This window comes from Rhizopus microsporus (assembly GCF_002708625.1).
Source record: "Rhizopus microsporus ATCC 52813 unplaced genomic scaffold scaffold_10, whole genome shotgun sequence".
Classification (NCBI taxonomy): Eukaryota; Fungi; Mucoromycota; class Mucoromycetes; order Mucorales; family Rhizopodaceae; genus Rhizopus; species Rhizopus microsporus.
Genome location: NW_019671925.1, coordinates 424,070 through 448,814, shown reverse-complemented (window position 1 = coordinate 448,814; position 24,745 = coordinate 424,070). Strand labels below are relative to the sequence as shown.

The 24,745-nt window shown below is 36.2% G+C and overlaps 14 protein-coding genes across 14 annotated transcripts; 7 read left to right on the top strand and 7 right to left on the bottom strand.

Moving 5' to 3' along the window:
• Nucleotides 1-11: 11 nt before the first annotated feature.
• RHIMIDRAFT_255971 (DUF367-domain-containing protein) lies at nucleotides 12-1,541 on the bottom strand. The gene is made up of 6 exons (XM_023611201.1): nucleotides 1,259-1,541; nucleotides 1,130-1,206; nucleotides 1,027-1,073; nucleotides 866-972; nucleotides 513-812; nucleotides 12-451 (listed from the first exon to the last, which is right to left on the bottom strand). The coding sequence occupies exons 1-6, from the start codon at nucleotides 1,348-1,350 to the stop codon at nucleotides 136-138; spliced, it is 939 nt and encodes a 312-aa protein (XP_023465413.1). The 5' UTR covers nucleotides 1,351-1,541; the 3' UTR covers nucleotides 12-135.
• RHIMIDRAFT_292598 (CDC73-domain-containing protein) lies at nucleotides 1,532-3,278 on the top strand. Its single transcript, XM_023613907.1, has 7 exons — nucleotides 1,532-2,094; nucleotides 2,148-2,399; nucleotides 2,462-2,642; nucleotides 2,691-2,828; nucleotides 2,885-2,973; nucleotides 3,030-3,106; nucleotides 3,158-3,278. Exons 1-7 carry the CDS (start codon nucleotides 1,719-1,721, stop codon nucleotides 3,257-3,259), a joined length of 1,215 nt encoding a protein of 404 aa, XP_023465412.1. The 5' UTR covers nucleotides 1,532-1,718; the 3' UTR covers nucleotides 3,260-3,278.
• A 4,393-nt stretch (nucleotides 3,279-7,671) lies between these two features.
• Nucleotides 7,672-9,015, top strand: RHIMIDRAFT_17632 (uncharacterized protein). Its single transcript, XM_023605771.1, has 5 exons — nucleotides 7,672-7,801; nucleotides 7,860-8,022; nucleotides 8,082-8,466; nucleotides 8,518-8,555; nucleotides 8,624-9,015. The coding sequence occupies exons 1-5, from the start codon at nucleotides 7,689-7,691 to the stop codon at nucleotides 8,639-8,641; spliced, it is 717 nt and encodes a 238-aa protein (XP_023465411.1). The 5' UTR covers nucleotides 7,672-7,688; the 3' UTR covers nucleotides 8,642-9,015.
• An 83-nt stretch (nucleotides 9,016-9,098) lies between these two features.
• RHIMIDRAFT_244177 (Cupredoxin) lies at nucleotides 9,099-10,272 on the bottom strand (the record flags this gene model as incomplete). The annotated part of the gene is made up of 5 exons (XM_023610033.1): nucleotides 9,099-9,490; nucleotides 9,541-9,802; nucleotides 9,852-10,069; nucleotides 10,095-10,223; nucleotides 10,251-10,272. 5 exons carry the CDS (start codon nucleotides 10,270-10,272, stop codon nucleotides 9,099-9,101), a joined length of 1,023 nt encoding a protein of 340 aa, XP_023465410.1.
• Nucleotides 10,273-10,746: 474 nt separating this feature from the next.
• On the bottom strand, nucleotides 10,747-11,929 carry RHIMIDRAFT_285188 (uncharacterized protein; the record flags this gene model as incomplete). Its single annotated transcript, XM_023613248.1, has 5 exons — nucleotides 10,747-11,009; nucleotides 11,060-11,218; nucleotides 11,271-11,579; nucleotides 11,636-11,670; nucleotides 11,727-11,929. The coding sequence occupies 5 exons, from the start codon at nucleotides 11,927-11,929 to the stop codon at nucleotides 10,747-10,749; spliced, it is 969 nt and encodes a 322-aa protein (XP_023465409.1).
• A 103-nt stretch (nucleotides 11,930-12,032) lies between these two features.
• Nucleotides 12,033-13,061, bottom strand: RHIMIDRAFT_285187 (uncharacterized protein; the record flags this gene model as incomplete). The annotated part of the gene is made up of 4 exons (XM_023613247.1): nucleotides 12,033-12,278; nucleotides 12,327-12,639; nucleotides 12,691-12,764; nucleotides 12,822-13,061. 4 exons carry the CDS (start codon nucleotides 13,059-13,061, stop codon nucleotides 12,033-12,035), a joined length of 873 nt encoding a protein of 290 aa, XP_023465408.1.
• Nucleotides 13,062-13,645: 584 nt separating this feature from the next.
• RHIMIDRAFT_17599 (uncharacterized protein) lies at nucleotides 13,646-14,069 on the top strand. The gene has a single exon (XM_023605770.1). The coding sequence runs from the start codon at nucleotides 13,697-13,699 to the stop codon at nucleotides 13,928-13,930; it is 234 nt and encodes a 77-aa protein (XP_023465407.1). The 5' UTR covers nucleotides 13,646-13,696; the 3' UTR covers nucleotides 13,931-14,069.
• A 1,515-nt stretch (nucleotides 14,070-15,584) lies between these two features.
• Nucleotides 15,585-16,614, top strand: RHIMIDRAFT_203695 (uncharacterized protein; the record flags this gene model as incomplete). Its single annotated transcript, XM_023606707.1, has 6 exons — nucleotides 15,585-15,664; nucleotides 15,721-15,796; nucleotides 15,848-15,960; nucleotides 16,018-16,241; nucleotides 16,297-16,405; nucleotides 16,497-16,614. 6 exons carry the CDS (start codon nucleotides 15,585-15,587, stop codon nucleotides 16,612-16,614), a joined length of 720 nt encoding a protein of 239 aa, XP_023465406.1.
• A 120-nt stretch (nucleotides 16,615-16,734) lies between these two features.
• On the top strand, nucleotides 16,735-17,265 carry RHIMIDRAFT_255955 (uncharacterized protein). Its single transcript, XM_023611200.1, has one exon. It carries the CDS (start codon nucleotides 16,751-16,753, stop codon nucleotides 17,240-17,242), a length of 492 nt encoding a protein of 163 aa, XP_023465405.1. The 5' UTR covers nucleotides 16,735-16,750; the 3' UTR covers nucleotides 17,243-17,265.
• Nucleotides 17,266-18,109: 844 nt separating this feature from the next.
• RHIMIDRAFT_203766 (epoxide hydrolase domain protein) lies at nucleotides 18,110-19,644 on the top strand (the record flags this gene model as incomplete). Its single annotated transcript, XM_023606712.1, has 6 exons — nucleotides 18,110-18,493; nucleotides 18,541-18,673; nucleotides 18,760-19,092; nucleotides 19,143-19,393; nucleotides 19,444-19,503; nucleotides 19,552-19,644. 6 exons carry the CDS (start codon nucleotides 18,110-18,112, stop codon nucleotides 19,642-19,644), a joined length of 1,254 nt encoding a protein of 417 aa, XP_023465404.1.
• A 440-nt stretch (nucleotides 19,645-20,084) lies between these two features.
• RHIMIDRAFT_238364 (uncharacterized protein) lies at nucleotides 20,085-21,210 on the top strand (the record flags this gene model as incomplete). Its single annotated transcript, XM_023608948.1, has 5 exons — nucleotides 20,085-20,114; nucleotides 20,168-20,269; nucleotides 20,323-20,361; nucleotides 20,432-20,504; nucleotides 20,561-21,210. 5 exons carry the CDS (start codon nucleotides 20,085-20,087, stop codon nucleotides 21,208-21,210), a joined length of 894 nt encoding a protein of 297 aa, XP_023465403.1.
• Nucleotides 21,211-21,281: 71 nt separating this feature from the next.
• Nucleotides 21,282-21,814, bottom strand: RHIMIDRAFT_238363 (uncharacterized protein; the record flags this gene model as incomplete). Its single annotated transcript, XM_023608947.1, has 2 exons — nucleotides 21,282-21,576; nucleotides 21,630-21,814. The coding sequence occupies 2 exons, from the start codon at nucleotides 21,812-21,814 to the stop codon at nucleotides 21,282-21,284; spliced, it is 480 nt and encodes a 159-aa protein (XP_023465402.1).
• A 59-nt stretch (nucleotides 21,815-21,873) lies between these two features.
• Nucleotides 21,874-22,944, bottom strand: RHIMIDRAFT_203957 (putative esterase; the record flags this gene model as incomplete). Its single annotated transcript, XM_023606723.1, has 5 exons — nucleotides 21,874-22,059; nucleotides 22,107-22,322; nucleotides 22,372-22,407; nucleotides 22,466-22,620; nucleotides 22,689-22,944. 5 exons carry the CDS (start codon nucleotides 22,942-22,944, stop codon nucleotides 21,874-21,876), a joined length of 849 nt encoding a protein of 282 aa, XP_023465401.1.
• A 484-nt stretch (nucleotides 22,945-23,428) lies between these two features.
• RHIMIDRAFT_238361 (uncharacterized protein) lies at nucleotides 23,429-23,758 on the bottom strand (the record flags this gene model as incomplete). The annotated part of the gene is made up of 2 exons (XM_023608946.1): nucleotides 23,429-23,523; nucleotides 23,590-23,758. 2 exons carry the CDS (start codon nucleotides 23,756-23,758, stop codon nucleotides 23,429-23,431), a joined length of 264 nt encoding a protein of 87 aa, XP_023465400.1.
• Nucleotides 23,759-24,745: the final 987 nt, after the last annotated feature.

The following is a 24,745-nucleotide window of genomic DNA, read 5'->3' as shown; positions in this document are numbered from 1 at the left end:
AAAAAAAAAGAAAGAAAAGAAAAGAAAAGAAAAGGGAGCAATTAGGGCAACAGCACGGTTACACTTTGGTGTGCTGATACGCCAAAGTTTCTAGAGTACGACATTTGGTCTGTCAGAGGATAATCTTTATCAATGCTAACGAATATTAGTGTTTCCCAGCTTATCACGAACTTCTTCTACATCAGAGTCATTTTCACTATGCTCTTCTTCTTCTTCTTCTGATTCATATTCCTCACTGTCTTCTTCTTCAGAAGAGTCATCAAATGCGGTAAAGGCGGTGTCACGGTTATTATTCCTGACTAATAAATCATCATTGTCGCTATCATCTAGCTCTTCCGTTTTTGAAGCTTCCTTCGATCGTTCATCTGCCTCTAATTGTGCAAGATATTCATTTTGTACAGCCACAACTTCTGTAGAGTCTTTACACTTGGCATACCGTGAAAGTAAACCACTAAGATAGAAGGAAAAAAAACCTGTTAGTTAGTCATTCCCCCAAAGAAAAAGTCACTTACCCGTTTACTTTTTTAAATGCATGGCCCCATTTAAACTTGGAGAGCAATGCTTCTCCGTGTTCGGGGAATCCAGTGATGTAGAATATTGCTGCCAGAGCCTCTGCACAATTCAGTTTCCAAGGTTTACCATAATTAACAGGATTAGTAGCTACTAGATACGGTAAAAGGCGATCTGTAGGTCCTCTAATTTTTGTAAATGGCACCTCATCAATCCTTGCCCAAGAGCAATCGACAACGCCCGCTCCATACATTTCCACGATTTTTCTATCAGCTGGTGATACTGCCTTCTCACCAACAGGACTATTTGTTGAAAAATGAGTTTGAACAAGAAGTATTGTAAAGAGCCCTGTTACCTAGCAACAATGCCTCGGAAACGCTGTCCTAACTTTAGCGTTGTCAACATACCGCATCTGGCAAGCTTGACACCAGAGCAACGTTTAGGATCGCAATGCTTAAAATCCTATAGACAGATAGCTTAGTACTTGGAAGACCAAAGGAACAGGATGAAACTTACCCACATGGCGACTGGCATAGGAATACTCGATTTATTATCTTCTTCTACTATGGACAATACAATTTAACTTGAGCACTATAAATCTATGTTCTATTTTTCTTACACTGTCCATGTTCTTCCTCTCCAGGAGCAAAATAGCTTGCCTTTGCATAGCGATCAAACTTTGATCCTTTACCAGAGCTTTATATGACAGGATAAGTATTTGCTATGATCAACAGTACTAATGTCTAACCTTGTATGACGCTTTCCAGTCGCTTTTGAACTACCTCCTTTGGCTCCTTTGCTGCTTCCATGTACATAGTCTTCTGAATTCTTCTTGCCCATTTGTTAAAGACAAAGCAAAAACAAAAAAATCTTTCAAAAGATGACTGAGAGTTAAATTTGACATTTAGAAATATGAAGTCGCACACCCACATTAGCTCTGAAGGCGTATCAAAAATAAAATGGCTATTTGTGATAGCGATGAAAAGAACAGCTTAAAACGTATTTTGTATAGCTTATATCAATGATTTGTGATTTGTAGTAAAAGTAAGAGAGGAAAGGGAGGTAAAATTGCTTGAATAGCAAGCAGACCAAGAACAAAGCGACGTCATTGGTGAATATCGTGTATTCAATCACAACTTTTCTCTCCCGCACATCTTTTCTTTACAAAACAAATCTTTTTTTATCTGTTTGTATTGTTAAATAGAATCATGTCCAAAGATACATTATCACTTCTTCGTGAATCAACCATTCATAATAAACCAGTTATATTATTGGATGCTTTTGGAAACGCAGTCTCCAACATTATAGATGCAAAGAGTATAAAATTTAGTAACGACTCAGTATTCCCTCGCGATACACCCACCAACTTTAAAAAGATTGCCACATCTGCAGATAGCAGTACATATACTCTGGACACCTTGATCTTTCTTGTCCAAACAGCGCAATTGGATAATTCTGCTTACTTTAAAGAATGTCAAGCACGACAAATTGAAAATGTAGCCATTGTTGATAGAAGAAAGATATTGGATTTCCTTACCGGAAAGGTCAGCCAACTTCCTAACATAACACGGCCAAGCTCCCCAGGTATAACAATCAAGAAAGAAAAGATGATAAAGTTATTAACAGATTGAATTTAGAAAAAAGAGCCCGCGACGAAGGCTCCACGACAGAAACAAGCACGAAGAAAGCAAAGACAGCACCACTCAAATCAGAAGATTCAATTAAAGCCGTGAAACAAGTCATTAGTCGCGAACGTGAAATAGTGACTAGGTCATCTATTCTGAAAGGAACCAAAAACTTTACACATGCCATCAATTTAGCAAAGCAATTAGTCCTTGGAAAAGAAGTGCCAGTCAATGGACGTCCCAACGCGACATCAAAGCCAGGAGGTAATTGTCAAAGAAGTAGAGCGATACAAAGGTGCTTATTCTCTCTGTTTTGTTCCCAATAGCCTCACAACCTTCCTCAGCCAACCCAAGTAAAAATGGTACAAAACTGACAACAGGAGCTACAACAGCAACTAAAAATCAGAAATTGTCAAGCAAAGACAAGATTCCTCTTATTATTGTACCAGCTGCGCCTACAGCAAAATTCACGCTTTACAATATTAAACAGTTCCTGGAAGATCAAACGTAAGAAGGATTTATATAAAGAAAAGCCGATCTGACGAACTTTTATAGATATGTCGACCCCCAAGAGTTAAGAAATGAAGGATTAAAGAAACCAGATCGTGTTATCGTTGAACGCAAAAAGCCAAACGGACAGTCTGTGCCATACCACGTAGTCGATTCAGTAGCACATTTTAAGCAAAATGATTGGTATATATGAAAAAAGCTATACATTTAGCTTATAACTCATTGTGTTTTACATCAAGGGATCGTGTATGTTGTGTGTTTGTCACAGGAAAAGTCTGGCAATTCAAAGGATGGAAATGGGAAAAACCTGTGGATTTGTTTAGTAATGGTAAGTATAAAGATAACACAATGTGTCAATATTAACCCTCTTCTCTACATATCCAGTCAAGGGCTTTTATCCCAAGTGGACATCTGAAACTATTCAATCACCAATATCAGAATGGGCAGTGTCTGAAATCAATGTAATGTTTCTTTTTTTGTATTATTAGACTAGTACTAAATATATAATATAGATACATAGAGAACGAAGATACATGGACAGAGCTGCCGTATCACAATTCTGGGATGCATTGGACAGCTACAATGCAACACACAAATCATACCTCAATTTTTAAATAAACATTAATTGCTCTCTTTTCTTTTTCTTTCTCTTTAACAAAGAGACTTAATGAACTTTTATAAAATGCCTCACAAAGAATATTAAAACTAATCTAGATTCTCTCAGCCGTTCGGTATAAGCCCGAACCCTTTCAACAGAACGATATCCAATTGGAAATTTAGCTGCGACGTTAGTTCATTTGACTCCGTTAATGCTTTTGTGAAACAAGTTCAATGCTGTGATGTTTTTTTCACTCGCCAGCTTTGACCCTTTAGGCCCCAAACACCCTCTGCAGTCCTACCTTTAGCAACATTAGTAGAGGATCCAGTAAAGAAACGACTAATTAAATCCACAACAACCATATAGTCTGCGCCATCAAATCTATCTGTGTCTCCGGTTTGTTTTACAGCGGCTACATACCATTCTGTTGAAGCAATATTCTGAAAGATACAACGAATCTGTAACGATAATGCGGAAATAAGAATATAAGCGCTTGCTGTTAGCCATTTGTTACAGGTACTTCATTTACACGTCAAAAGCGAACAGATATTGGGAAAGCCTGAGACCACGCAGGACTACAGAAGCATTGATATAAAGCCACAAGTTAAATAGATGAGGACACATAGCATAACTCAAAGAAGAATGCCAAAAAAACTGTGCTGAAAAAACTCTTTTCTTTTGTCTTGAGCCAGCCATATACATTTGAGAGTACGCCAAACGAATATGAAGGTAGTCATATTAAAGAACAAAAAGTCAGAGTGTGGAAGTAACAAAATGAAGTTTTTATTTAAGTAAGCAATAACTTGATTTCCAAAAAGAGAGAGTGCTTTGAATAAGTAGAGGCTTTTTCTTTTAATAGCCAGGTTTAGAGAGCAAATACAGATTTTCTTCTTTTTTTTTTTCATAAGTCCAGATAGCCACATTCTCACTACCTTTCAAACCCAAGATGACTAAAGCCATAGACTGCATGCTGGAAGACTACAAGGTGTAAACCCTTCATGAATAAAAAGCACTCAAGACTCAAATTTCAAAAATCAAAAGTCAACCTCAAAACCATACCACGGTAAATTCAACGAAAGAGGTGCTTCAACGTACAAAGAGTGCACTTCTAAGTACCTAGGACGAAGCGTTTCGAAAGGAATGAAGACCGTGGAGACTTCGAAATATTGAACCTTCGGAGCATCGCAACCATCAAGCTCAGCAGTAAGGGAGGATTTACTGGTCATTCATCAGCTGTGGAGGCAGAGCCATAACAGTAGGAGCATCTCGGAGTGATCCAGGGTAGAAGCAGCGACCTGTCTAGCTAGTTTTTGTTTTTGTTTTATACTTTTCCTTTTCTTGTATCAGAGCTTGATAGAGTGTGGCAGATAGAGGCAAAGTAGGTTGATTATGTTTCTTGTGGCTTCAGGACTTGAATATGTAGTTACTTCAAAGTAGTATTAATCAGCAGCAGATATTGACAGACATGAGCAAAATTCTTTAGAAACTTTCTGACGCTGATAGGCATGGGACAAGCATTCACTAGCATTTTCATGTACTGATGATCATTTGTAGGCATTGATAAGCATGAGTAGGCGTTCATTGGTCTATTCAGAGATTTGATAAACATCTGTAGATATTTGAGTATTTTGTTTGATTATTTGAGTGTTTGAGTATTTGAGTGTACTGATAAGCAGTAGCAAGCATTTTTTGAGCATGCGTAGACGTTTTGAGTATTAGCGAGCATGAGATATTTCTTTAAGGCTTCACCCCGTAAGAGACCATTATGATAGAGTAAAATGCATCAAGAACCATGAAATAGAGCCAGCAAAAGTGAATTTTCTAAACGATGACATTTGTTATATGTACTTTGAGGTTACCCCAAAATGATATTGCATCTTTTTCAAGATAGAAAATAATAAAACCGTAGGAGAATTTTTAGAAGAGATAAAGAATGAAAAAATGAAAAAAAAAGGAAAAGGATGATGGTCTCTTTTATAGTTTTTGTTTACGTGGGTCATGACTCATTCCTCCTTTCTCCAATAATGAATGAATAAATAAATAGTCCATTCCCTATCTCTTCCATATTAGAACATATCTGAGCATCCGAATGCCTCCCTCCACCTTTTTTTGTATTTTTTTTTTCACAGCCCCCTTTTTTTTGTAAGGCCACTTGTTTACATAAAGCTGGCCTCACGCATATAATTTTTTTTATTATGATTGCCTCACTTTTCTCATTCCCAATATGTGTTTTTCTATTTTCCTGGTCGTTTTCTTTAAGAATTTAATAAAAAAAAGCAAAGTGAGAATTAAGTGTACAAGGGAAAAGGTTGAGAGGAGGATGGCATCCTTTAAAAATGCAGCTGATAGTAAACAAAAAAAATATGGCTTTTCTGGAAGAGCACTAGGTCATTGATTCTGTGGAGCACATGCAATTGATTTCATTACTGTTGTTATTTACCAATCAAAAGAAGTCAACCATGATTAATCCATTTGGTTAGCCACTCTGGCTTGTTTCATAAAAGTAATCACGAATTATTATTTTTCGCTAAAAAGAACCAAAATCAAATCACCTTAGCCTTTATGTATCAAAACCTGTTTATCAAGCATGAAACAAAGGTGGTTGAATTGCTGTCTTAGGAAAACATAAGAGTGTATAATGTTTTATTTTTAATTTTAATAAACATCAAAAAAAAAAATATAAAAAAGGTAAAACGTTTATCCTCTATTCCCTGTTGTTATATCCCTATCTTTTTCCCTTCTGCTTGTGAAATACAGACCAACATTAGCGATGGTTGTGATCGTAATAGATTTGATGACTATACGTTCATTTTTATAGTAAAGCAATGGATCTTCTAAGTCTGCATAAACTATTTCAAATGGCGCTCGAAACAGAATGGGTTACTAAGGTACGCGACATACTTCACTTAATGGCTTTATTTGCATGGATACTCACATATTATGAATGAAAGGTATTATCAAATATGTGATTTATTGGACGATGAGAAAAGGGCTTTTTATAACCATGAAAGAGAATATGGATACACAAATGCATGAACGTCAAAAGGATAAAAATCAGCCTTATATGGAGATAAAACAGCAAAAAAAATAATTCAATAAGCCTTAGAGTAGAACCAATATGGTGGCATAGCAGTTCATCACTGTAGTAACGAATGCTGTCATCTAGTTGATTAAGTGCAGCCTTTATTCTCTTTAGTATACAGCACAAAAAAGAAGGGGTATGAGTAATTTAATCCCAATTAGAAAAGTCATAAAGATTAACCATCCTAAATGCTCGCTGAGATACATTTTAATCAAATTCGATTTCCATTCCTTTGGTGGGCATTAGACTTTATTTTACAAGTATCAAGATTCATCCTTCACTCGAGCTTTTAATTATTCCATGTCTGCAAATGTAATGATAGATATCCTCATTGTTGCCTGTTACTCGTAATAAAAGAAAAATGACTAGCTTTTTTTATTCCTGTCACTATGGGTATTCTACTTGTAAGCAGAACATAAACCAATATTTGTATTAGATAAAAAGGTCATGCTCTTAAATACAGTAACTACTTTAATTCTTTCAATTGAATTAATTGCAACAGAACAGTTGCTGTTTACTAAGGTACATCACTATGACAAAGGGAGAAGAAGAAGAAACTTACGAAACAGTCCATATGACTTTATCATTTCGATATGTTAGCTGTAGAATAAATTATTACACAGTTATTTAATCTGATCTTTTTTTCCCTCTCTCTGGGGTTGTTCAACCTAGAGAGCATTTTTATATATTATTGATATTCACTTTTACAATAAAGTTTCCTTGCTTAATATTACTTTTATATGATTAAATTAATGTCTGTTCATTTCAGTAAAGGAAACGCACTCTAATCGAATGCCCATTGGCACTTGCTTTGTTTATAGTTGAAGATCTTCTTTTGACTTAGCCTAAGAAATAAACAAGTGAAGTTGATTGAATTCGATTGCGAGAATATTCTATAGATACCCATGATCATTCGACTAGGAATTAATGTATTTGCTGGGGCCTTGGCTAGCTCGCAGGAGGTAAACCCTCGTCATACACATGTAGTTATCATCACCTTATATGCACGAATACAATGCAACGCCTTCGCATGTACAACTGCTTTTATCTTCCTTTTTCTGTTGATAACACACTTTTCTTTTGCTTGAACAAGCTTTTTCGCAGGTTCTCCAAAGCCTCCGACGACAGTTATCAAATGAAAACAATAGCGGATAACCATTTTATATCTCGAGTACCTTAACCATCCATTACATATCAATCCGCCTCTTCAAGGCCCTTTTGTTATCTGATCCTCATTATAAGGTTTTTTTTCTTCAGTTTCTCGTCACTCTTTGTATTGGCCCGGGTGATTTTTTGATCTGCGAACCCATAGGCTTCTTAAATTTGTTTTTTGTTTAAACTACTATTTTCTTTCTTCAAAAGAATGTCAATAACCAAATTACCTCAACTGATACCCCCATTCCGTTTTGCTATGGTAGAAGAAAACCTCTTCCGTGGGGGTTATCCCAAACCACGAAATAAACGATTCTTGAAAAGGTAAAGAAAAAGATAGGGTAATATAATAAACAACTTATACAACTCTCGAATAAAACAGATTACAACTAAAGGCAATACTTTCACTTATTCCTGATAAGCTAATGCCAGAGATGCAGCAGTTTTGTGAAGAGAATAATATTCAATTAATACATTTAAATGTGGATAAAATGAAAGAAGACAACATTCCTCTAACATATAATAAAACTCTTATGGCTTTACAAGTAAGACATACAAAGTGAAAAGAATAGAGATTAGCAAACTAAACACGACAAACGTATAGTTTATTATAGATCCAATCAATCATCCACTCTATGTTCATTGTTTAGACGGTGCAAACGTTACTGGTCTAGTCATTGCCTGTTTACGAAAGCTACAAATGTGGAGCAACTCAAGTGTGATGAATGAATATGCACGACATTTGCATACTAATGTAATATCAAGTGAAGAATTCGAATTTGTTGAAAACTTTAAAAACTTCGAAGTAACCATACCAATCACACTTCCTCAATGGCTCTGGGGCGGACAAGTGAAATTCAGAAAGCATACCAGTCTACGGCTCAAATTTCTGAACTCGGAAATGATGACAGAGGAGGAACGAGAGCTGAAGAACTTGAAGGAGAAGAAAGAAAAGGAAAAGGAGGACTATTATAAAAAGAGAAAGAATGGTAAGTTATCAATCCACAGGAAAGGCTGCAGTGAACTAAAGATATACATAGATTTACTCGATAACCTATTTGAACCTACCTCGCCAGTAGTAAGCAGACATAGGCCAGGCACAAACAATGCCGTCGTAGGAGGCAATAATAATAATACTACCAACAGTCTATCGATAGCATCTAATAATACAAACACCACACCGCCTTTACCAAAACCTACGGCGACCATGATAGATGATCCACAAGTCAATCCACCACAGTCAAGGAGTAAAAAAGAAATGGAGAGCACAAAGGACTCTTACTTGGTTGATGTGGATGTAGATGTCGATGGTGTCATGATGGACGGCCTTGATCAGGTGGAATACTTGAAGCGTAATGTTGCAAACTCATCTAGTGCTCGGTTCTATATGAACCTTGATGACTATAACATGCTCTTAACCGATGAAGAGCTAGCGGAGATTTATGAAGCGGAAAAAGGAACAAGATTTACGACAGAGACTATTAGTCGAACACTAGAAGCATTAGCATTAGAAGGACTCACTGATTTGTAAATGAACATTATGTGTAAATATATATTTGATTGGTACAGTGTATGGTTGTATATGTACAAGATGTAAAAAAAAAAAGAAAACAAAGCAATGTTACAAGCTAACATTATAATGCATGATCATGCCTTCACTCTCTCTGTCTAAATAACCAAACTTCCATTGACCAGATTCTTTAAATTGTAATGTAACTGTATAAAATGATGCAGGATAAAGGCGTACTTGATGCGTTCGTTTGCCATTCAAAGTTACCCTAGCATTTTCCCACTTCACATATTGAGTATCCCAAAAAGTACCCCAGCCGATAAGGTGCCAAACAACCTTTTTCTTTTTGAATACGAGATCTATGGGAGAAGAATTGACGAGGCCATTGATAACATGAAATCCATTGTTCGTACTATGCATCCCTGTATCATCCTTTAACTTTGCTTTATCATAAAGAGTAGAGACTGATTTATCAAAATATGCTGACTGACGCTCATCTGATACTGAACAATACATGAGTATATGCTTATATCAAAAGATGATAGAAACTTACTGAATAAACAAGTAACAACTTCCTTATCAGATAAGGTGTCTGGTCTATACACTACTATTGCACCGTACAAACCAGCATAGATATCACCTTCTGATATATGAGAGTGATAACCCCAAACAACAGAGTTCTCATCTGTTGGCCCAGGACCAGCTCTGGGAGGCACTGTCCAGGTATATGTAAATTTCTGATTTGGCTCTATAGCGGCCTTTTCGTATCCATCTTTAAAAATGGCACCTTCGTTTTCAAATTCATAAAATACGCCCTGTGCGTAATGAGTGACTTGTAATAGTAATAAACTATTTTGGACCTACATGAGGATGCATAGTCACAGGTCGAGTGGCCTTATTCCAAAAATGGACTACAATGGTATCTCCAACTTCAGCTCTCAAGACGGGGCCCATATTTCCTTGCCATTCAGGCTTTTTCTTCTTTTTGGTAAAGGTACTGTCTGTATATTCGTAGTAAAGTGCCTTGTAATACTTTGTACCAAGACCATTTTTGACTTCAAATAAGGATAAGCTCTCTCTTTCTGATAAGACAAGTATTCATTTTACCTGGAACCTTGTTCTTTAAACTATGAATAGCATAGTCCCATATTTCCTCCTCTGCAGTCATATAGAAAGTGCGTACTTTGCCAGAAGGTTTTTCATACACTTCCTTTTTCAAAATGTCAAAATAGTCTACTGCATAGACAGTATTTATAATAATACATAAAAGAAGAAACAGTTTCATTATTCAACTGTAAAGAAAGATAAAGAAGTATCTAAAAATATTCTCTCTCTCTCTCTTTTTCTCTTTTCTTGACACTATTATCACCCGATATTTTTTTTAAAACTTTTAAAAGAAAAAAGAAGGGCTCAAGGTGGGCTTCAAAAAAAAAAGGTGCCTTAATTTTAAATAACCGCCCCTTTTTTACCTTTTTTGGACAAAAAAAATATTAGTTTAGACAAATGTTAAAATGGCTAAAACTATATTTTTTACCTGTAAACATCTTTAAGCTCGCCGAGGGAGCAACCACGTTCAATGTGGTGCTTTGCCTACTAAAGATAGCGGATCGATTCTTCCCGTTCCAAATTTTTTCAGCAATAAAAAACATATTTTTGCAGTTGTTGCAAACTAATATCGAATAGATACGTAGATACATGTCCCAAAAAAAAAAGTGAATCGTCTAATTTTCAGATCATCTCAAATTGGATTTCCATTTTATTATTCCTTAATGATGATCTCTGTAGGCTGTAGATAAGACGACTCTATTATTTCACCCTTATTTCTTAATACGACTCGTAATCCATCGTAAGCGGGGGACACTTTCATTCCTTCTTTAGCTTCTAACTCTTTCAACTTCTTTTCCAAGTCATCATGGTCTATTCTATGTGTAAATCCAACATAGTATGATTTGGATGCTCGGACTTGTCTAGTTGCTTCAATAGATTGTTCTAATGAAAAGTGAGATGGATGAGGATCGGTTACTGTAGACATCATTAGTTAAAGTATATAGACTTACACTTATTACACTTACATCTTAGACAGTCTACAATGAATACTCTTGTTTTATCCTGAATCAATTCCATCGTATGCGGAGGGATATAGTTTGTATCTGATATGTAGCTTACACCATCAAACTTGAAGCCATAACAGTAATAAGGCTCCCTTGTCGTCAGATAGATACCATGATGTACTAAAAACAACCCTCTAGTTTTACACTGTAATAACACTCTTTAACCGCATACCTTCAAGAGGCGTGAATTCTAGTCCCTCGATAATGAATGGCTTGTTTGCATCAAGCACATGATATTTAAAATCTGCTACTTGTCCACCTCCTGTGGCTAGTGAAGAGTCTACTAGATAAGGAAATGTTCTTGCAACTAATTCCATTGCTTCAGATGATAGATATACATTGATACGAGATTGGATTGAACTACCCAGGGTCCATCCTCTCAAATCATCCAGTCCATAACATGCATCAGCATGACCATGAGTCAAGATGACACCGTCCAGCTCACGTATGCCATAATGAGGAAGTATGGTGATTGCACTTGCTATATAAAACAAAATCAGGGCCATCTGCTATTATCATAATCGTTATCATCATTACTGTAAAATGTCTTTCCACAGTCTATCAGTACATTTCTTATACAAAAAAGTGAATATACATATAATGCATGACCATTACTATCATAATCTACCTCAATCGTGATTCAGGTGGATCATCATGCTTTCGAAATCTAACAATCAAGCTAGTATTTTTCCTATTATTTTTATGACCCTCAGGTGTCATTGCAGATAAACAAACCGAGCAAGACTTTGCAGGGTCTGTAAGACAAGCAACGGTCGGTACTGAGCTAGAAGTGCCTGTTCCCAAAAATATAATATCTTCTACTGTAGCCATTATTAATCAAAAGAAGAAAAGAAAGGGATACCTTTATTTTATGACAAAAAAAAGGACGCGGTATTTCAACTCAGTTGATAATGATGTAACTATGCCACAACGTCTACTGCAAAAGACGTGTTGCCTCTGTCGGCTCAGGTGCTCCGTCCAAGTCACTGATGTTCAATCGCTTATTTCTAAAGTGCCAAGCAATGCACATAGTAAGCAATACACCTTGCAGGATGCAGGTAGCTAAATAGGGTATCCATGCTGTCCAGTTGGTTCCTGGACGGACGATCAGTGCATACATAAACAGTACAGTTCCAGGTGTCTGTAGCATCATCATTGGAATACTCAAAGCACCTACAACCTAGTCTGTATTACAACCTAGTGTCTGCATATTATTATTATCTTTTACTTTGCTATTCCATGTTTTCCATATCTGCGGGATGTATTGAAAGGAAGCAAACAGCATGCTTAAAACACCCAAGAATCCAGCCCAGTAGTTGGTTAACCAATGTTCAGGTCCGCCTACAATAATCAAAAGCAATACAGAAATAAAGAACGAAATGGCGAGGTGTCCTATGCAAAGCGTTGCCACTAAAAGTGACATCTTCCATTCTGCAGAAATGGGTGGCTGAATTTTGTTGGGAAACTCTAAATGAAGACTTGTGGGTGCATGAGGTTCTCTCTTTTTGTTTTCTGGAAAGTAAATCAAGTATAGAAGAAAGCTAATAGAGGAAAGATTAAATAAAGTTATTCCTTCAGAAGAATTAATTTACACAAGACAAAACATGGACCACTGAATTCCAATCTGCACAATTCCCATAAGTCCTTCTATACATGCTCCTGTGGACTAGATATAGAAAACATATAAATATATCAGCCTGGAATGATAAACTAGAGAGCTTACAAGAGACTTGCAGCACACGATAGCATCCCACTGAAGGACAGTGATGTTCAAAAGGCTTGAAGAGGAGGATATGACACCCAACAGGAGAAACCACGCGCTAAAGCCTTCGCTTGTTTTGTTTGCAATAATACGATAATGTTGAGGTAAATAAGACACAACTATACCAAAGCACAAGAATATTGTAATCATCAAAGTTGTCTTATCGTCAAGTGGCACACATTCTCTTGATCCTTTCACCATCTCTGTTGTCTGAAAAACAGGCTGCATAATAAAGCAAAAAGAAAAAGCCCGTTAAAATTTGTGTGAATCTTTTTCGAGGATAAACATTTTTCAGAAATTATTGGCACACAACTTAAGCTCAATAGCTCTAATGATCTTAGCTATCGATCTTTTCTTTATTGTTTAAAAGACAGTATGCAAGAATAACATGTAACTGATTTACTAATCATTTCTTCATTCATTCTTTTGCTTCTTATGGGCTCTCTTTTATTATTTGTTACAGTCAAACCTATGGAATTTGGCGTTTTCTCAAAAATAAATGGCGAAGCCAGTGGTACGCTCTCTCTCGTACAGCGCTTTGGAAAACGGTGCTGTCTACTACGGATGAACCTGATACTCGCTCACTCAAGGCTGCCAAACGGCACTTTTTGCAACAGAATCTAGAGATCCGCCAACGATGCCGAAACTTCAAACTGCTTTCTAGCTGCCGTTAATCAATCACTCTGGATCCTATACTCTGGTTGCCCATGTCTAAGTCAGAGCGCAGTCGGTGTATACGCTGGAAATTAGGCTGGCTTCCTGGTGGCAAATCTCGACCATGTCCTAAGCATCCAACGCAACAGCTATCTAAAAATCACGCTATTAGTTGCCTTGATATGCATCGACATCTGTTCATGCCTGAAACAATACGAGATCCATTGCCATTCCTTCTGAATATGCTTCCTTTACGCCCTTCGGTTCCCCCAAACCTAGCCCTCACCTGGTCTCAGCAATGGCCGATTTTATGCTCCCTACAACATGAATTAGATCAGCTATACTATAATAAACTGATCCCTACTAAGCATTCCCATGGTCAAAAGCTTCTTGTATGGTTAAAGCAATCCATTTAACTTTTCATCGATAACCCTATTCATTAATTTCCGTTTGCATTTTTTACCCTTGTACCCATTAGGGATTTTTTCGCTACCATTCACTTCCAAACGGATTGAACGGGTCCGGGTGGATGTTTATTTTATTATTTTATTTTTGCGCTCATTTGAACCATCAATAAAATATCATCTTTAAACAAAATATATGTCTTGAGTTGAAATTGTTTTTGTCACCCATATTTGAAAATGAGGCATATATTCAAAGTCTGCTAAATGAGAATCTCAGCTTTATACTAAATATATTATCAATACTTGTCTAGACAGTTAGTGGACTTTTCTATTTCTAAAATTCATGAAATAGAAAGATACTGATTTATATTTTACAAAAAAGTTGTATCTTTATTGACAAAATTGAGTTTCATGTCGATTTGAGGAATGATTCAGTCAGATCCAATTTTGGAACACCCGCCATAGCAAAAAGAGTCGAAGCCCCATTGTATACAACCATTGGTGCTATACATATATCTAGTATCATTCATGCTGCAACAAAGAAGTCATTACCAAAAAAAGAGAAGCTTCAAATAAAGAGAGGATGGATACAAAAAAGAAAAAAAAAAAAAAATCCAACAAGCGCACTACATATGAGTCTATTATAAAGTAATCAGTAATAGAGCACATTAGCATAAATGAGAATAGTGCTCAAGATAATCCCATACCAATATCAAGAGGTACAACAACTACGTATTTTATCAAATCCATTCATTTTCTGCCTCACATCACGGATCTTAATGGAAACTCAAAGTTATAGAGTGGTGTACCTGACGCCATATTCAACATTCGCCTGAATTAAATCCAATTGGACAGCTTTGCTTAGTTATAAAAGGAAAATTGAAGAGTCGCAAGTTGTTGATTGAAGAAATGTGTCTGGAAGAATGGTTGAGGCATGTACTAGCATACCTATTAAACCACTGTACAACAGCTAGAAAAAAAGTAGTGAGTACATATTCATATTTAAAAAAATTCATCTTATCTTGTAGATAAAGGCAAATCTATTTAAACTAGTAGCCATAGAAATACGTTAGTGAGCTATTCTCCTCCAGTCTTTTGCAGTAGAAGGGTTGAACCGATCAAAAGACCTTGTCCTCCTCTATTCTGAATGGATCAAGTAAATAATCCGAACAAAGAAGTAAGGAGGCATGAATCAACACGGGGAGCCAGCCTTTGTTGAGAAGTCGTGGCAAGTACACACGTATTGTTGTTTGCCGTATATATTTGAATTAACAGTCTAATTACAAATGTCCGTGAAAGTAAACAAGATCTTGGGCTTAGGGGACTTGATTGATCCTATGTTTGAAATTATTAGCAATGACAAGATGGATGTATCAAGCTGATTGTTTCTATACTTGAGCCACTACCTTCTGAATAATTTAACTTCTACTTGAAATCCTTATTAACTTCACTGTATCTGAAATAAAGTATAATTCTTAATCTGAAATAGTTGGTTGCAGCAGGAAAAATTGCTTTATTTTTTTTCAAGTGGACGAAACATTAGTAACCCCGAGTCCTTATAAAAAAAATCTTGGCTTTCTCTTTCTTCATATATATTATCTTACATTCAAGTGTGCACACCATGTCTATTCCAAGCCCTTCTCTACAGCAACAACAGATAACAGATATGCCACCCTTTGACTTTCATCGATTCCTTGACCAAATGAAAGACCCTAGTGCTGCTCCAATTGCACGTTATACTAAAGGGTAAATATACAGTAGGACCATCACTCCCTTTTTGCTCAACTTTTTATACATTTCAGCTTTATATCAGCCTTTTATAGAAGAGAAACATGGACAGTGAATGAACAAATAAAGTTTATTCAAGACTTTTTAAATGTAACAAAAAAACCTCTTTTGAAAACAAACTGACAGGAACCCAAAACATAGTTTACTTTTACTCGAATGAGAGAATGCGACATATGGAAAGATATTTCAGAAAAAGAATTCGAGAATGCAAAAGAAGGCATGGAGAAATTAGTGATGAATAGATTATATAATGCGTAAAGTGTGTGAAGACGTCCTATAACCAAATAGAGACATTAACAGTTTTCCTATAGCACGTTTGCACCAAGTACAATGGATGATAAAGAAAAGGATAATATTTTACATCACAAGATTAGTATTTTTCAATGGATTAAGGAAAAGCATCTTGATATACCTGAAACAGAAGATAATGAATCTTTTCTGACGTTTGCCGAAGCAGAGCTATTAAAAATGAACAATTATAAGGCACCTAGAGATAAGCTTATCTGTATATTGAATTGCTGCAAAGTCATATTTGGTAAAAACATAGTATATGCGTAAAACCTTCCCTTGTTATAAACATGATTATATAGGTTTAATTAAACACATGAGTAAAGAAGAAGGAGGAGCAGATATCTTCCTTCCCTTATTAATATACGTCGTTATCCGATCAAACCCTCCTCGATTAATATCCAACGTGCAGTAAGCTATCCTTACAAGCTATATCATTATCAAACTAAAAAAAAAAAAAAAAAAAAAAAAAAAAAAAAAAAAAAAAAAAAAAACACTATAGATATATATCCAGATTCAGACATCCAGATCATCTTCAAGCAGAGGCTGGATATTATTTAACAAATCTCGTAAGCTTTGATTCATCTCATCAGATTACATTCATTCAATGTCATTTTTAGATGGGCGCTATTGAGTTTATCGAGACAATGGATGCTAGTTCACTATCGATATCAAAAGAAGAATTTGATGCGTAAATGTTTTCAATTGTAAACTATTCAAGATGACTAATAGTAATATAGAAACATTGAGAAAACAATGAATGAACTGGAGCAGAAACAACCAAAAGAGACCATATCCGACAAACAAAAGATTAGTTATGAGGATGCGCTTCATCCATGGCATGCCAAGAGAATTCAAAAGGAGCAGCCTTCGGTGGATTTTGGATCTGGCATTGCTCAAAAATCGATGAGTTTTGTCGAGAAGCTCTTTTCTGATGATAACGAAGGAGAATCAAGTTCCAAGAGAAGTCGACAGCGTTCACAAGAATCACATGAAGAACCAGCTCCATTAGCTCAGCAGCTACCAGTACCTGCTAATCTACTAAACGAACAGCAACGTATCTTACCAGCCAGACGAGTGCAAGAAGAGGAAGATGCTCGAAAACAATTTGATGAACATTTAAGTACGATTGTATCCATGTTTCCCAACATTGAACCAGGTGTCTGTTTCATGATCCTTCAAGCAACTGAAGGAAAGCTGCCAGAAACAATAGAGAGGTACAAAACTACTGATATTCATCCATTATAAGTTTACTTATAAATATCTCATAGTTTGCTGGACATGTCAAATGAGCAAATTTGAAAATACCGTGTACCATATATCATTGTATAGTTATGTATGTGTCAAGTATATAAGAATATTTTAATAAAAAAGAAAAGCTTCCTATCTTTGATGATAGGTAACAGCAGACTCAGTGTTTGTGTTACAATGACTGGTAAGAAAATTTATGCGAAATGAAACCATGGTAACTGTAAAAAGGCACAACAATAAATGGGACTCTATATAGCATAGTCCATGTTTTCATGATAACCGGTCATTTGCCCGCCTGTTAATGATGCATTTTACGTATTTGGTAACTAGACACGTTGTAGTGAATCAGGATATAAAGCAGACAGTAGCTGGAAAACCACTCTTTACTTAAAACCCACAAACAGACAGAGATACTTGTGTTCAAGGACCCACTTTGATTAAAAAGATGGATGGCTGCTCAACATTCTATAGCATAACCGTGTTGTGCTGTGATCTACTGCGCAAGTTGGGCTTATTACAACTTTGGTGATGGGCTATTTAAACCGCGTCCACGTGCTTACGGTAGCATAAACTGAAATGATAACTATATTAAACGCTTACTTACAAGATATAGCCCAATTGTTATACTATAACCGTCTCTCTCTCTATCTCTCTCTCTCCTCCCTCCTAACCATAAGCGCAATCTCCACATGCCTTCACGTAATCTTATTTATTCCAAATTAAGGAAGCACCATTTAGGCCTGAAAAGATAACTGACTGCTTAAACCTGTGCGGGCACAAACCGCCGATGGTACAACAGGTGCTGGTTTTTATGGAATCTATAAATAAGGTTTACTTTTCTTTCAGTCTTCTCTTTTGCTAAAAATGAGAGAAGGAGAATACGAAAAGTTTGAGGTTCCTGATGTCACAAAGGCACAGATAGACCAACTTCAAGCAAAGCTTAATTCTGTTGTATGGCCAAATGAACTCGAGGAGGACTATGGTTGGAGCTATGGTGCGCCTACTTGGGCTGTTAAGCCACTTGTCGAAGAATGGGCACATTCATTTGATTGGCAAGAGCTCAAGACAACTATCAATCGATGGCATCATTATCGCATGAAAATTGATGACCTCTTGATCCACTTCATACACGAACCTTCCTCCAACCCTGATGCCATCCCGATCGTTCTCTTGCACGGATGGCCCTCTACTTTTTATGAATTTTATAAGCTAATCGAGCCTCTTAGAGATGGAGCAAATAATGGGCAGGTAAAACAGTGATGAATTTAGTGTGATATATGCTTATCTGTCGACAGTCGTTTCATGTCGTAGTTCCAAGTTTACCTGGCTATGGATACTCAGAGGCGCCCAAAGTAAAGGGCTATGGTGTGAAAAAAATGGCATCTATCATCAACCGCCTGATGATTAACTTGGGATATGACAAGTATTGTAAGGAAACTTTAGATTTGCATTAAAAAAGAAAAGAAAAGAACAGAAAGAACAGAAAGAAAAGAAACTTATGGTTAAAACTTTAGTGCATCACGGTGGCGACTGGGGAGGAATTATCGGAAGGCAGATTGCTCTTAAGCATAATAATCACTGTGCGGCCTTCCATACTAATTTACCTATGGCTTTGCCTACGTTACCCACGCCAAGAAACCTCTTGCTCCACCCTTGGAAAGTGCTCAAGTTTCTGTTGAGTATAATATTAGGGTTTAAATTAATGTATGGTAAAGGAAAGGTCAATCTTGGCGGCGCAACATTTGCAAATGCTGAGCGAAATTATGACTGTGGATACCGATCGATTCAAGGCACAAAACCATACACTCTGGCTTATGGTTTATCTGATAGTCCTGTTGGTCTTTTAGGTAATAAACATAAACAAGGATAAATCACACACGCTAATAGATTATGATAGGTTGGATGCTCGAAAAGTACCATGACTGGACGTGTCATCCTGCTGAAAGACGAGATACTGAAGCCTTACCACCAACAATTAGTTCAAAAGAATTTCTTACACAGGTATCCATCTATTGGATAACCAACACAATGTCTTCTTCTATTCGTATTTATTATGAATGTCTTCATCAAAACGAACTGCGTTACTTGGTTCCTCCCCGTATCAAGATTCCTATGGGTGTATCCGCATTTGACCATGACGTTTTCAAGGTAAGAGCTCCTATTTAAACAGTACAAACTCTGATATTCCCTGTATGTAGTTGCCTAGAGATTGGATAGCAACCTCTGGTAATTTACATCAATACACTGAAACTGACTGTGTAAGTTATGTAATATTAATAAAATATGGAGCTAATGTTTCTATATAGGGTGGGCACTTCCCTAGCTTAGAAGAACCCAAGATTTTGTTATCGGACATCCAACGTTTTGGTAGACATCTAAGACAGAGCCACATTTTATAATTAGTAGCAGCTTATTTCAAATAAAATCTGAGCTATCTATAAATGTCAAAATTCTTGGCGATCCATCGTCATGACGATGATCCTTTTCCTGCCCAATGTGCAAATGTGGGTTAGATACGACGTTACACACCACACTTCAAAACAGTAACAAGATGAACTATATGCCTTTTTAATTGCATCATCATCACCAATGACGATCTTTTTTTTATATGTAAAACTATTGCATAAGTCTTAGCCGGGGGGAAAAGGTAGAATTCCATGAAACAGTTGTTTTTCTACATCGGAGAACCAATAAGCGACTGACAGAATAACCCTTTATGGCATTCATTTCAATTTCTATCGGCGACTTTAACCCACACCCCTCCTATTTCCCCTTTTAAAAGAGATTTCCTTTTTTCCTTCCCTTTTTTTTTGTTTATTATTAAATAAATAATCAAAGGATGGCTGTGGAACCTATTTCGAATGATTTGGTACAAGGAATAAAAAGAAAACAAGAAAAAAGGGGAACTAATAGAAGATATAGCACGTTACTGAACTATTAAAACGTATTGGTAAAGAAAAAAACTGGTCAGACAAAGATGTCGAAAATGATCTTTCGATTCTTGAAAAGAACCGCATCGTGACCGTAAGATATTAAATAAGAGAGATGTATACATTTAATTTATCAAATATGCTTAGGTGAATGATTTGAGATCTTTATCACGAGAAAGTTGGTCCGTAAGTGTTTTACCGTGAACAGTGGAAACAAAAAAGAAAGAGACAAGAATCATAAGCTGACCATTCATAGCAAATCGAACTTCTTCCACTTGTTAAGGATTTACTAAGATCGGCTATTGACCCCAACTGGTTGACAAGTGATCGTATGACTTTTTTTTTTGAATGTTTGTTATTTTGCTTATGACGATTCATCATATAGAATATCAAGCCAAGTCTACTGTAACTAACATGGATAGTAACCATGAAGAACAGGAAGAAGAGAAAAAGGATAAAAAGAAAGAAAAGAAGAAGGATAAAAAGAAGAATAAAGACAAGAAGAAACACATTCTTAACCTGGGTGAGCCTGTTGTACCTACTGTATTGAATGAAAGAAAGCCTGTGCTAGAAGATATGGTTCTGTCAGAGGATCCATTAACGATTGAGAATACCATTCGAAATGGTACAACTGCTGAACTTTCGGCAATGCATATTACGGATGATCATAGTAGTGAGAGTGAAGATGAGCCAGCGTCTCCTTCAGAGACCGATGTACCCACGCGTAGAAAGAGTGTTACATTTTCAGATGAACAGCCCGCAGTTGGTGTTGCAGCTAGTGAAGGAGCCGAAAAGAAGAAGGAAAAGAAGGATAAAAAGAAGAAAGATAAAAAGAAAAAGTCTGCTATGGCAAGTACAAATATTACGAGTGGTTACAGCAGTTTTAAAAGTCATCCTTACACCAATCATCCTATAGTGAAATTCAAGAAAATGAAATTAAAGCATACTAAAAGACTTCCTCCTGCTCCTGCCAATGACAATTTTTTACAAGGCTTACACGATAAACTAATGGCAAACCGCATCGAACAAAGTTAACGCTTTTGTTGTTTGTATATAGTTTTTTGTACATATTATTATTTTTTATTTGAGGCTGGAGCTTGAATAAACTATTTCTTTTTCTTTTTCTTTTTGGCTGCTTGTTCTGTTAGATACATTGATAAAAAGTCTCCTTGTCTGTTTGCCTTTTTCTTGGTATTGTTTGTCTTTGAGTCTTCTTCATCATCGTCATCATCAGAGTCTGCTTTTCTCTTTTTATTGTTTGTCTCTTTTGATGTATTCACTCGTCTATTCTGATTCAATATCTTATTTTTTAGCTGAATCTCTTGTTTAGTTGCAGGTCTATGACTTTCGTTATGTCTCATTGCTTCCTTATGTGACAAGTATTTTGCACCAAGGCCAAGCCTAGGATAGATCTTTTAGTCCTCTTTCTCTCTCTCTCTCTGTTTCTTGCGAACCTGTCCGGTCTACCGGTTGAATATTTTGTCAGTGTAAAGTCATCGTCATCGTCTTGTAATTTTTCTCCTGGCTTTGGTGGAGGAAGCCAAGATTGAACAAGAGATCTTGCAGTACTGATGGATGCGTCAATTTGTGTCTTTAACTTTTCATTCTCTTCAGTGTCAACCTTGGTTTGTTGAACCATTTTATTTCTAGAAAGAAAGAAAAAGAAAAGGAAAGAGTGGCTTATTAAAGCAAAGCTGTTTATTTTACTAATATATTTGCATGAAACTTGATATGGTCAGCAATAAATGTAGAAATAAAAAAGTAGCTGTGATCATAGCCATCTTGATAGCGAATATGCCATTCATCATCTCTGTTCAATGCACGAACTATCTTTCTTAACTCATCGACGAGTAATTGATTCTCCAAGAAGCCATCGGCAGTTCCCTAGTAACAAATGAGTGATAGTCAATTATGCATAAATATAAACATACAACATCAACAAGGACATTCATTGATTCATTCAAGTATGTCTTTAATAGTTCAACGGTATCATATTGCTTCCATAGTTCTTTATCAGCACCGAGATAATTAGAAAACGCCTTTTGGCCCCAAGGACAATTGATGGGATTTGCAATAGGTGCAAATGCAGAAGCTGCCTTGAATTTTGAAGGATTCTTTATGTAAATGGTCAATGCACCATGGCCTCCCTATAAAAAGTATTTAATATCAAAAATATCTTCCTATTTTCATATTTACCATCGAATGACCCATAATAGAGGCCTTTGATGCATCCTTTAAAGATAAAAGAGAGTAAGCATATACACACACATATACACAGTTACACACATACCACAGGCAATTGTTGGTCAACAAGAGAAAACAATTCTTTAACAATATAAGAATACATACGATAATGTTTGGACCATTTGGGTTCTGTGGCATCCAAATAAAATCCTGCACCCTTTCCAAAATCCCAGGAATCGCTGTCTCCCTCAATATCAACACCTAACATGCATAGTTTATATATATAAATATATATATGCAATCATTATCTTGTCTATTCAATATCTTACGTGGAGATGTATCTGGAGCGACAAGAGCAATACCATACTTGGCTGCTTCGGCCATAGCACCACTTTTTTGAATAAAGTTGTCTTCGGTACACGTCAAACCAGATAAAAAGTAAATGACAGGTACTTGACGTGTATCACTCTCATTTGGTAAAAACACATTAAACTTCATATCAGACTGTAGTTCTTCTGAATAGTGTTGATATTTGATGACGTGTCCACCAAAGCATTTGTTTCTAGAGATCTCCTTGAGTGACATTTTACGAGAAGAAAAAGAAGAAAAAGAAAAAAAGAAACACCCCAGCCTATGCTTTATAAAGCCGTTGCACAAACGATGTCAGTGTTTCCAAACCCATTTTTCCACATTGGTAATTCATGCTGAGTATACTTTTACATGCCTTGGCTTTCGATTGAGTTAGCAAAATAAATGAGATATTTTGATTTTCATGGCAAAAGAGGATCGTCAGTAAAAAAAGAATACAAATTAGTCCAATCAAAATCAAGTGAAGACACAATACAAAAAATTGAAGTTTGATATAGGGAGCCCGACAAAGTAAGGCTAGTGCAAAAACACTTGATAGTTAACAAGCATACCTGTATAAATCTAAACTTCCATCAAAGGAAGAACCGTGTTTGGTACGGCGATATAATCACAAAATTATTGTCTCTTGAACGGAGCAGGAAGATTCTCACTTGCTACCAAGCGTTCAGAAAGGTTATAAATATTCTTTGAATTAAGATCTCTATTCCACAGTATTCCACAATCTTGGCAGGTTAGGGTACTGTGAAGACCAGAAAGTACATGAGTGAGGGACATTTCGTTGCAATAGTGACATATCTTATGTAACAAGATAGGAAAAGTTAGTAAACAATATCAAAATATATTATGTTTGTCTTAAAATACTGGCCTTCGACGTTTGATATTCATCCACAAGTGCAATGATTGCCTCCCCACTTTTTTGTTTCTTCTTTAGCTCGGTATACAGCACATCTGTAAGGCCAACCTTGTGTCCCTTGAATTTGACATGATTTTTCTTCAACGTCTCGTTTCCAAATGCAATGACGGGTATCATCGTTTTGTCATGGTAAAAAAAACGATCTTCAGACAGGCTTTTTTTATATGCTTAACTCTAGCATAAGTCTATGTATTAGTTTCTTTTCTTCTTCTGTTTGCTTGAATACTTACTTCAAAGACGAATTGTCTTTTTGTATAACAGTCATCTTTTTCTTTGTCATTCCGGCGTCTAAGCTCCTGCTTTTGTATTTCATTCATTCTTTTGCTTTTAGAGCCAACTAAACGCAACATTTGTTAGCTTCTTTGCAAAGATGACTTTAGTGCGCTTTGTATAGATTTACCTTTACGCGATTCAGGACCATACTTTACACATCAACTGTCTTTTTTATTTGCATGCTCTTTTTCTCCACAGTTCTCACAAGCTAAATAACAATAACAAATAACAATAAACAACTGTATATATTACGTGTAGAAGAAAAATAAAACGTGGTGATTCAACCTACCTCTTGCTTCTGCTTCGGCTTTTTTACGATTTTGAATTAGCTTGATAATCGTGTGTATTTTATCTTTGTTCATTTGTTTGTAGCAGGATGTGGATAAGAAAGAAAAAAGAGAACAGTAAAGAGACAACATAAATGAATAATCGTCGTCTAAACTATTTGCAACATTTGGTAAATGGCCTTCATGTATCATCTGGTTCTCCTTTGTTTAATTATGATGCTCAAATATACATATAAGCTGTCTTTATGCTACGTCCAGACGTTGACATGTTACACGGTTTTACTTTACTCATTATTGTTCCTAAAATGAAATAAACAAGGTCTACAGCTTAGAACAGCCATTAAAAAAAGAAAGAGCAATCATTTTAACAGAACGCCATTGTCAACCAATACAGGCTTTGAATCTAAAACTAGGCAGGTGAATAATTAAATTAGAACACGCACTTATATCGCCTATGTATAAGCATTGTTCGAAATATATTTTAGCTATTTGGACCGTTTTTTGAGTATGAATAAAGTCACTTTGGTCTTATATATTACAGACG

What these genes read in the sequence shown, in the direction of transcription:
- RHIMIDRAFT_255971 (XM_023611201.1), bottom strand. Translation starts at nt 1,350, where the DNA reads ATGGGCAAGAAGAATTCAGAAGACTATGTACATGGAAGCAGCAAAGGA. An exon ending in ACTGGAAAGCGTCATACAAG is followed by an intron (nt 1,207 to 1,258) that starts GTTAGACATTAG and finishes TGTCATATAAAG; the next exon opens with CTCTGGTAAAGGATCAAAGT. An exon ending in GCATTTAAAAAAGTAAACGG is followed by an intron (nt 452 to 512) that starts GTAAGTGACTTT and finishes CTTCTATCTTAG; the next exon opens with TGGTTTACTTTCACGGTATG.
- RHIMIDRAFT_292598 (XM_023613907.1), top strand. Translation starts at nt 1,719, where the DNA reads ATGTCCAAAGATACATTATCACTTCTTCGTGAATCAACCATTCATAAT. An exon ending in CATTTTAAGCAAAATGATTG is followed by an intron (nt 2,829 to 2,884) that starts GTATATATGAAA and finishes TTTTACATCAAG; the next exon opens with GGATCGTGTATGTTGTGTGT. An exon ending in TGTGGATTTGTTTAGTAATG is followed by an intron (nt 2,974 to 3,029) that starts GTAAGTATAAAG and finishes CTACATATCCAG; the next exon opens with TCAAGGGCTTTTATCCCAAG.
- RHIMIDRAFT_17632 (XM_023605771.1), top strand. Translation starts at nt 7,689, where the DNA reads ATGTCAATAACCAAATTACCTCAACTGATACCCCCATTCCGTTTTGCT. An exon ending in AATAAACGATTCTTGAAAAG is followed by an intron (nt 7,802 to 7,859) that starts GTAAAGAAAAAG and finishes CGAATAAAACAG; the next exon opens with ATTACAACTAAAGGCAATAC. An exon ending in TTATAAAAAGAGAAAGAATG is followed by an intron (nt 8,467 to 8,517) that starts GTAAGTTATCAA and finishes AGATATACATAG; the next exon opens with ATTTACTCGATAACCTATTT.
- RHIMIDRAFT_17599 (XM_023605770.1), top strand. Translation starts at nt 13,697, where the DNA reads ATGCATCGACATCTGTTCATGCCTGAAACAATACGAGATCCATTGCCA.
- RHIMIDRAFT_255955 (XM_023611200.1), top strand. Translation starts at nt 16,751, where the DNA reads ATGAATGAACTGGAGCAGAAACAACCAAAAGAGACCATATCCGACAAA.